The sequence below is a fragment of the Thermothelomyces heterothallicus genome (genome assembly GCF_042370625.1).
Source record: "Thermothelomyces heterothallicus CBS 202.75 unplaced genomic scaffold P884_scaffold_16, whole genome shotgun sequence".
Lineage (NCBI taxonomy): Eukaryota > Fungi > Ascomycota > Sordariomycetes > Sordariales > Chaetomiaceae > Thermothelomyces > Thermothelomyces heterothallicus.
In genome coordinates this window covers 80,312-88,703 of record NW_027192577.1, presented here as the reverse complement: position 1 = coordinate 88,703, position 8,392 = coordinate 80,312, and the positions used below count along the sequence as shown (strand labels likewise).

Sequence of the window (8,392 nt, the reverse complement as noted above, 5' to 3'; positions counted from 1 at the left end):
CCTTTTTTTTTTTTTTTTTTTTTTTTAGGTATCCCCCTTTCCTGGGACGAGGAAGAGAGAGCAGAAGCTGACCTTGATACCGGCCCCAGGCACTTACGGGATCGTCACCTCCGCCATCGTCAAGGCCCATCCGGCGATCAACCTGACCATCGCCAGTTTCAGCTTCACGCTCGGGAGTCGCGCGTCGACCGCGCCGGGCCCGAGCGTCACCATCACGCACGCTGAGGTATTCTGGAAAGGCTTCAACGAGGTGTTTGCGTTCGGCATCCCCACAATCGACGCTGGCGGTTATCTCTGGACCAACGCCAACCCGACAGCGGCGGGCGGCGACAACCAGTACCAGATGCAGGTCCAGGTGCAGATGCCGGGGCTGACGCCGGCCGAGACGGCCGCCTTCGTGCAGCCGCTGCTGGACACGCTCAACGGCGTCGGGATTCCCGTCGCCATCGCGACTCCGAGCACCCAGGTGTACGGCAGCCAGACGGGCAGCACCGGCGGGGCGCCGAGCAACGGCTACTTCGCGTCGCGCCTGTTCCCGCGGGCCGTCTTCGAAAACGCGACGCTCTTCGGCGCGGCCATGGAGGCGGCCCGGGCGACGGTCGAGGCCGGGTACCGGTTCCACGGGCTCAACATGGCGCCGACGCTGCGGGCGGGCGGGTACCCGGCAGGGACGGGGGACGCGGCGGCAGTGGCGGGGGTGAACCCGGTGTGGCGCGAGGTCGCCATGCACGCCGACGTGTTCGCGAGCGTCGACATGGGGGCGCTGACGCCGGCCGAGGGCCGCGCCGTCCAGCGGCGGCTCGACGGCTACATGGCCGCCATCCGGGCGGTGACCCCGGGAGGAGGCGCCTACTTCAACGAGGCGGACGTGCTCGAGCCCGACTGGCAGCGGAGCTTCTTCGGCGCCAATTACGCCGCCCTGGCGCGCATCAAGCGCCGGTGCGACCCCTGGCATGTCTTCTGGGCTCCGACCGCACCCGGAAGCGAAGCCTGGGCGGTCCAGGTGCCCGACGAGCTGCTGCCGACGCAGAACGGCCGGCTCTGTCGCGTGTAATTAGTGCCCTCCACCCCACGTAAAAATTGATCATCTCTGATGTAGTTCGCGTGTAATTCTAATTAACCGTGGCTCAAGCTTGGGTTATTGAAGCCATTTCGATTCCGTCGAATGTTGTCAACGCGACATATTAATTATCTAGGGATGAGCGCCCTGAAAGTCCTCTAAGCTCTAACCACGATTGTGTTGCTGCGCCCTGGCCGAAGGACCCGCTGTGTAGTTCCCTCCAACGGGCGGCATGAAGAGAGCAGGATTCAGCCACTTGTCGAAATCATAGCCCCAGTCCAACGAATCCAACGCGAGTCCAACATCGCCCTCTGGTGACTGTGTCGGCGGCACTTGGGGCACAGGACCGATGCTGTTCCACTGGATGCCCAGACCGCTAGCATCAAGACCTAGCTGTGCTTCGAGCTCGTCCAAAGTTATGTTGCTGGCTCCCACCACCGTGCCCGGAGACGAGTGAGGCTCTGAACCCGATCCCGGGTCCGTGCCTTGAGATAAGAGGGGCGTGAGGGTCGGCTCGCTGCCGCTCGCAGTCCTTCCCGTCTCTGCATGCTGCTGTGGACCGTACTCGCTCAGGGGCATCTGTGACTGTCTGTAGAGGGTCAGAAGCCTGGGTTGCAGACTCAGGACAATGTCGGCGACGCGGGGACGGATTCGCTCCTCGATGTCCGGGTATTCTTCCCGGAACAACGTCTCGAGCTCCCGCCGCACGAGCGTGGGCATCTCTCGCCGGATAAAGGTGGCGTAGTCCTCCAACTCGCCTGAGAGTCCCGAGTTGTGGTTATCCCCGCCATCCTCGGATTCGCTGTAGTCTATTCAACGCGGCGCCGTAGTCAGGATCTACTTTGTCTTCTTCAAGCTCATGATTAGAGCCGATCAAACTTACATGGCGATGGAATGGTGTCCGGGTCGTCGTCCGGAAACAGGATCATGTAGATCTCCCGCCACTTCTCCTCGTCAGTCATGTCCGCATGCGTCTTCTTGCGGCTTCGCAGCTTCTTTTCCTGTTCCTTGGTAAATCCTTCCTGAAGCGTTCGGTTGCTTTGGATGGGGCACGGCGGCTCTTGTTGCAGATGTGCCTGGAGCTGGGCGTCCGTCTTAAACGGTTCCCAACACCGGGGGCATTGGATGGGAAGGGGGTGCCGTCTGTAGAGGTGCGTTCTGTGATTGTTTGTCAGCGTCCGGGAGACCCGTTGACATATATCCTGGCTGCGGAAACGACATACTTGACCCGGTGAACCTCGTCCCATCCCGGCCCGGGACACGAAGTCCACTTGCGATACTTCCTCGGGTTCCTCTTAAAATAGGGGCAAGCAAACTTTGGTAACCCTCTCCCTCTCTGAACGGCAGCGTTTGAACTTCGTTTGCTCTTCTTGCGCCTGCCGTCACCGTCTGCTTCCTGCTCCACCTCCAGCAGACCATCTGGGCTCGAAACCTCCGGACTAGCTGCTCGCTTCACGTTCTGCTTCACTCGCAGCAGACCTCGTTCCTCGTTTGGTTGCGGTTCAGTTGCAGGAACATGCGATGCCGAGGCAGCAAGAGCCAGGTTGGTAGCATATGGTGATCGGTGGAAATCGGGTGCCGCAACCGTAGTAGATTCGAAGGCTGAGTCGGAAGAGAAAGCCCCGGTCACGGTATCGGGGCGTGGAACGGCTGACGAGAAGTCCCGTAGGCTGGTAATAGCCGAAGAGGGGCCCTCGCTACCACGCTCGGCATTGGTATTCGTGGCAACGTTCGAGAAGGTGCGCACAGGCGGGCCCCCTGATCCCCTGGCCGCCTGGAGTCGGGCGGAAGCTTCCTGCCTCCGGGTAAGATGATCGGGTTGGCCACTGTTACGGCTCGACGGCGCAGCAGGCCAGGATTGGCCGGGTAAGATGGCCCCTTGATGAGCGATGCTAGGTGATTGCTGGGTAGGAGGAGGAGGAGGAGAAGGAGGGGGAGGGGCGACAAAAAGATGATGAAAGTGGATTGGCATGGGGGCTGCGGGCAAGGGGGGCGGAGGCGGGGGCGGGCCTGAAGTCCCTGGAACCGGCCCGGGCGTCGGCGGCTGCGATCGGGGAGGCGCTGGAGGGGGAGCATACGCTGCGCCAGGTGCCGGTGGCCCAGTCTGGGGTTGAACCCATCCCTGGGGGATGCTCTCTTTCTTCAGTGCCCATTTGCTCCGTGACTGCGCGAGGTGCGTCTCTGGGGTTTCCGTCTCAGCCTCCTTCTTGACTGTCGGCCGAGCTGTTCTCCCCCCGATCGTAGCGATTTTGGAGTCGAGAGAGGCACGGAAACTCTTCATGATGCACTCGATCATCTCTGACCGTTTTCGTTCCAGGGGACTCTGCTCACGGGTATCGTCATCCAAGTCCGGGTCGGGCGACTCATCGGTCGAGATGTCCGATTCCACGTCGCCGTGATTGACTTCATTCCCGCCCGCCACGGCGGGGGCGCCTTGGGAGTGTTGCCCTTCATCGTCGTGACTACGCGCTGGTGATGGCAGAGTTTCCGCTTCTTGGGAATCCTGATGCTGGAGGCGCGAAAAGTCGTCGACCAGACGGGCAATCTGAGTGTCAGAGTCATCTCTTATCGTTTGTTGTTGGTTTTGTCGGGACTCTGTAGCCCTGTAGATAGGCGGGGAGCTGGCAGTTCGTTCATCTGAACATAGACGAGCTCCGGGTCCTCCTGCTATGTTGAGCCCAGTCAAGTCGTGTTGCTGAGCGTTGGACATTCCGTGCTTCCTGAGACGTCGAGGGGTAGTTGGGCTGAGAAGTTTCAACTCGCGCGAGAATACGGGAACTGTCTCAGGTGGTGAACCCGACAAGAGCAACGGGTATAGGGTTGTTCTCAACTGCCATTAATTAGTTGGTGAGGCAGCAGCATTCTAGGACAGGCACCCGAGTTCTGTTGTGCAGTGGATCCCGTAATTATCCTCCTTCAACTCATGGCCCTATCTCTAGGCACCCACACCGCGGGGTATGGCCCAACCCACGTGACCCTAAGTAGGAAGTAGCACCTAGAGGTAGCTGACCGATTCCTCGCCCTAATAATTAATTAGTGGTGAAGGTCAGACTGGAGAGTTGAATATGGCCAAAAAAAAAAAGGACCATGAAGTGAATCTTGAGCGCACTCAAGCTTCGTGGTCATGAGAACGAACGCTCGCTATGTCAGGTACCTCCAAGGTAGTTCGATAATTTGGTTGGGTTATAGCTTGGAAGTCCTTTAAGCACCCCCGTTGAGCACCCTGGGGTCCCCAAATCTTCCTCTACAAGTCCTTCGTGACTACATTTTCGTTCGCATATTAATTAATTATCTAGCTATTCAGCACTGTAGTATTTCAATTTGGCTGATTCAGTCTTAAAATTTATCACATATTGTAGAATGCCTGTTTCCCTGTTCTTGACATCCCACTGGGATCAATTAATTAATACTGCATCACATCAGGCATTCTCTGAATTCCAAGTATTTTTTTTTTTTTTTTTGGAAGACTAGGTGATTATTAGTTTATGTCAAAGAATGCTCACAATGCTGCTGCTCTCAGAGCATATCCACAGTTCATACAACAACAGAGCTTGATGGCATATTGCTCGCGGGGATTGTCTCTCCGGCCCTATGAGGTCGATTATTTCGAGTTGTTTCCAAGTTCGCCGTCAACAGAAACTCCACCGGCCGGGAAAAAAAGGAAGGGAAAAGGAAAGAAGAAAAAGGACGGAGAGGGATATCTGATCACCCGAAGAGTTTTATCCCACAACAACATGCCACAGTAGTCAAGATTTGGGGAGATAGTATTGCCTTCAAGCTCTCCCAGTGAGCCACAGAACATAACCCAAAGCCTTCAAGAACCCGCGCCAGAGGAAGAACATCAGGCCGGTGCTGTGACCCCACTTGATCCGCGATCTCGACGTTGCGAGCACCTTGGTAGCCCGAGGGACGCTTACGGCGTCGTACTTTCGGACCGCATCCACGACCGAGTTCGCCGCCGTCAGCTTCTGAGCCAAATCCCAACCGTCCTTCAGAGCCAAGCTGGCCCCGTATCCCGCAAAGGGGCTGACCGCGTGGTTGCTGTCTCCGATAAACACGACAGGCCCCGTCTTCGCCAGGTCGTGAGAAAACGGTTTCTTGTCTCTTGCCGGCAAGCAGAAGACTTCCTTGGGATCGGTGGCGGAGCCGACGATGGTTTGAAACAGCTCTCCCAGCATGTGACCCTTCTGGAGAATCTCATCGAGCAGAACCCGCGCGGTTTCCTCCGAGGTTGGCGGTTTGATGGTCTGCCGAGGCGTCGACTCGCGGAAGCTGAACGCCCACACGAGCCTATGCTTGTCGACGGGCGAGTAGAAGCAGGAGACGCCGCGGCCACCGGACACCTGCTGGCCCCAGTTCTCGCCCAGAGGTGGCGGGATGCCTTCCGGGAAGTGGGCCAGCCCACCCATCTGGACGGCGCCGGCGTACTGCAGCACATCGTCTGGACGCAGGCTCGCCCTGATCTTGCTGCTCGCCCCGTCAGCCACCACCAGCAGGTCGCACTCGACCGTGGACTCTTGTGACCCCTGGCTGTCCGAGACGCGGACCACCACCTCCCCGCTCTCGGACTTGGTGGCCGATAGACAGGCAGTCCCCCACCGAATCTCGTCGGTCACGGCACCGAGAAGCGTTTCGCGGAGGTGTTTCCTCGCAATCCGGATGCCGGATGTCGGGAGCCCGGGAGCCGGGCGCAGGCGGACGCTCAGGACCTGGCTCCAGTCGGCATCCCAGAGCTTGAAGGCGCCCTTCTCGTTCATACCCAGGATCGCGTGCCCGAGGATCTCGTCCAGCAGACCGAGATCTCTGAGCGCAACCAGCCCGCCTGTATCATCAGCGCCCGCGAGCGAGAGGCTGTATCCCTCGCGGCCCAGCATGTCCTGTTTCGTGTCGCGCTCGAAGATGGTGACTCGCGGTGGCGGCACGCCAGTTGGCCAGAGCTTGCGAAGGGCGACGGCAAATGACAGGCCCGCCATGCCGGCACCGGCAACAACAATGTGCCGCCCAGACAAGAAATGGGTGCCCGTTGTCATGGCGGCTCGCGAGAGATTTTTCCAAACGAACAGGAGGGCTACACCGAAGCGAGATTTGAAAAAAAAATTACCTGTTAATCAGTATCAAGATTAAGATTACCTGACGTGTGATGGCGATAAGAGAAAGAAAATGACAGCTGGAAACGTGTCAACGATCGGAAAGCGGAAATTCGAGTCGCATTCCAGCCTCTTTATCCCCCATCGTGGCTGCGCGGCCACGCGGCCCAGCAGACAGCCAAGTGAACCGAAACAGAAACAGCCCTGGAAAGGCTTCTCAGGCCTACCTATTGTAGATAATCCGTACTTTGTTACGTATGCTCGGACATCGGACAACTTCACTGTGCGATACTTGTCTGTGCTGTGCTAAGCACTTGTAGTGGCTTTGAGAGGAACTTAGTGGCTGGCGAAGCTGCATGACGTAAGCACAGTGTTGGTTTGGCAGACCGAAACCCAACAGACAAACCATTCGATACTCTAACTCCACTTCCTCGAACGCACGTAACCAATTTTGATCGAGAACTCACAATACCTCCGTACAACAAGTCGTCATCGGGAATCACTTCATTATCGCTTCATATCTAGAACTCGTCTCGAACCTTCGGTGTGCTCTTCAAATTTACACACTACCGCAGCAAAACATAGAACTGGCACCTCTGGACGCCTTCCACTTGCCGATTGCACGGGTAACAGTAACAATTTGGTTGCTTAGTTAACTGTGCTCTGACGGCCCGTGCGGGGCTTGTCTGCCGAGGGCATCCAACAAAGCATCTCGTAAGGTATCGGCGACTTGCACGTACCAGAGTAAACTACAGATATATCATACCTCTTTCCAACGGGACTCACATTGCCCAGCGGTGACAGCCCTTGGGCTACGGCCTCGACCGACCGCCTCCGCAGTCCAGACCTACAGCATCGCGGTATCGAACCTCGGAGCCTCTGTGGGCAGGTCGATCAGGTACACTGGCAGCCCGGCGCCTTCGATACAAGTCCCCGCCGCGAGCGGAGCGCGCAACATGTCATTCCCCAACATCTACACACATCGCAAGGTGGCCGAGGCAAAGGCCAAGTCGTGTGACATCTGCTACAAGCTTAGCTCCAGCGTGCTGATCACACCCGACAACAAGGTCCGCCCGGCCGCGGCTCACCAGAGCTGCCCACCATCGACACCCTCTGACGCTCTCTGACTGGCAATTCGCAGGACTGGTTCTACATCTGTCCCGCGCACCTCAAAGACCCCGGGTTCTGCACCCCCAAGATCGACCAGGCCGCCATCGAGGCTCGCAAGAAGCGCGAGCTGGAGGAGGAGATTGAGCGCGTAAAGAAGGAATACAAGGAGAGGCAGAAACAGAAAAAGAACGAGAAAAAAAAGGAAGAGGAAGGGAAAGGGGAGGCCAAGTCGGGCGACGACGAGAGCAAGGACGACAACAAGGCCGATGAGGACAAGAAGCAGAAGGTGCCAGAAAAGACGGAACCGGTCAGCAATCCTGACGGCCCCCTCCTCCACGCGACGATGCTCAGCGCTGTCGGTTACTGACTTGACTTGAAATACGGATACACGCTGCAGAGCAGAAGCGGTGCCTCAACCTCCCCGGTCGCGGTAGAGGAGGAGCCACGAGTATTTGAGTTGAAGAGGTGGGAAATATCCTGTCCCCGTCATCACTCAGTTCACCCGATTCCTCTCTCTTGCTGATGCAGCAACCCCCGCGCAGCACCTTCTACAATCGACGGCTGAGCAAAAAGAGACAAGCCGAGATTGCGAAGCGCAACTTCGAGACCATGCAGGATCCCAACTTCTTCCCGTCAGTGCCCAAGGGCTTTCCATGATGCGCACCCCTGCCGAACGCTCCTGCCCAGCCGCCCACAGATTCCCTACCAAGCATACATCGAAGACGGGTTGGTGACGAGATCTGCCTGACAATCAACCCCGGATAGCGCGGTCCCGGCCATGGCACGTTTCAAGCGCGGGGGGCATCCAACATTCAACCAGCACCCCCACTACTTTCTGCCCAGGCTGTCTTGTCGGCATTTCCGGGGCTAGATAGGGGATTTTTTCCATCCTAACAAAAACGCCGTGAGATGGCAATGTCGGTTGATTCTGGATACGAGGGCCTCTTCCCAAACATGAGATGGATTTGAGCGCCGCCTAAAGTTTCGGAGGGAAGCACTTCGAGCTTGAACCGAATGACGGCACACATACACGCATATGAACGGAGTACGGATCACACTTATCCACTCCAAGCGTGCAAATTTCTTTCCTTTTCTTTCTTTCTTTTTCTTTCTTTTTCTTTCTTTTTCTTTCTTT

At 57.4% G+C, this 8,392-nt stretch overlaps 5 protein-coding genes across 5 annotated transcripts in view; 3 read left to right on the top strand and 2 right to left on the bottom strand.

The window, feature by feature from the left end:
• P884DRAFT_203808 (uncharacterized protein) overlaps positions 1-1,054 on the top strand; it is a gene marked incomplete at both ends in the record, with an annotated part of 2,153 nt that extends 1,099 nt beyond the window's left edge. Inside the window, one exon of the mRNA XM_069438525.1 lies at positions 90-1,054. Within this exon, the coding sequence (XP_069296309.1) occupies positions 90-1,054 (965 nt within the window). The remainder of the gene's footprint in view (positions 1-89) is intronic.
• A 171-nt stretch (positions 1,055-1,225) lies between these two features.
• P884DRAFT_270748 (uncharacterized protein) lies at positions 1,226-3,770 on the bottom strand (the record flags this gene model as incomplete). Its single annotated transcript, XM_069442376.1, has 3 exons — positions 1,226-1,869; positions 1,944-2,218; positions 2,284-3,770. The coding sequence occupies 3 exons, from the start codon at positions 3,768-3,770 to the stop codon at positions 1,226-1,228; spliced, it is 2,406 nt and encodes an 801-aa protein (XP_069296308.1).
• A 751-nt stretch (positions 3,771-4,521) lies between these two features.
• P884DRAFT_261084 (uncharacterized protein) lies at positions 4,522-6,385 on the bottom strand. The gene has a single exon (XM_069441522.1). The coding sequence runs from the start codon at positions 6,088-6,090 to the stop codon at positions 4,834-4,836; it is 1,257 nt and encodes a 418-aa protein (XP_069296307.1). The 5' UTR covers positions 6,091-6,385; the 3' UTR covers positions 4,522-4,833.
• Positions 6,386-6,663: 278 nt separating this feature from the next.
• Positions 6,664-8,135, top strand: P884DRAFT_226221 (VPS4-associated protein 1). The gene is made up of 4 exons (XM_069439647.1): positions 6,664-7,214; positions 7,289-7,564; positions 7,655-7,722; positions 7,800-8,135. The coding sequence occupies exons 1-4, from the start codon at positions 7,104-7,106 to the stop codon at positions 7,912-7,914; spliced, it is 570 nt and encodes a 189-aa protein (XP_069296306.1). The 5' UTR covers positions 6,664-7,103; the 3' UTR covers positions 7,915-8,135.
• A 221-nt stretch (positions 8,136-8,356) lies between these two features.
• The window catches only part of P884DRAFT_261082 (uncharacterized protein), a 697-nt gene continuing 661 nt past the window's right edge, over positions 8,357-8,392 (top strand). The window contains exon 1 of the mRNA XM_069441521.1: positions 8,357-8,388. The gene's annotated coding sequence lies outside the window, so the exon portion shown is untranslated. The remainder of the gene's footprint in view (positions 8,389-8,392) is intronic.

Excerpts from the sequence above, each read along its gene's own strand:
- P884DRAFT_261084 (XM_069441522.1), bottom strand. The coding sequence starts at position 6,090 with ATGACAACGGGCACCCATTTCTTGTCTGGGCGGCACATTGTTGTTGCC.
- P884DRAFT_226221 (XM_069439647.1), top strand. The coding sequence starts at position 7,104 with ATGTCATTCCCCAACATCTACACACATCGCAAGGTGGCCGAGGCAAAG. Across the intron at positions 7,215-7,288 it reads TGATCACACCCGACAACAAG|GACTGGTTCTACATCTGTCC; the intron begins GTCCGCCCGGCC and ends GGCAATTCGCAG. Across the intron at positions 7,565-7,654 it reads TGCCAGAAAAGACGGAACCG|AGCAGAAGCGGTGCCTCAAC; the intron begins GTCAGCAATCCT and ends TACACGCTGCAG.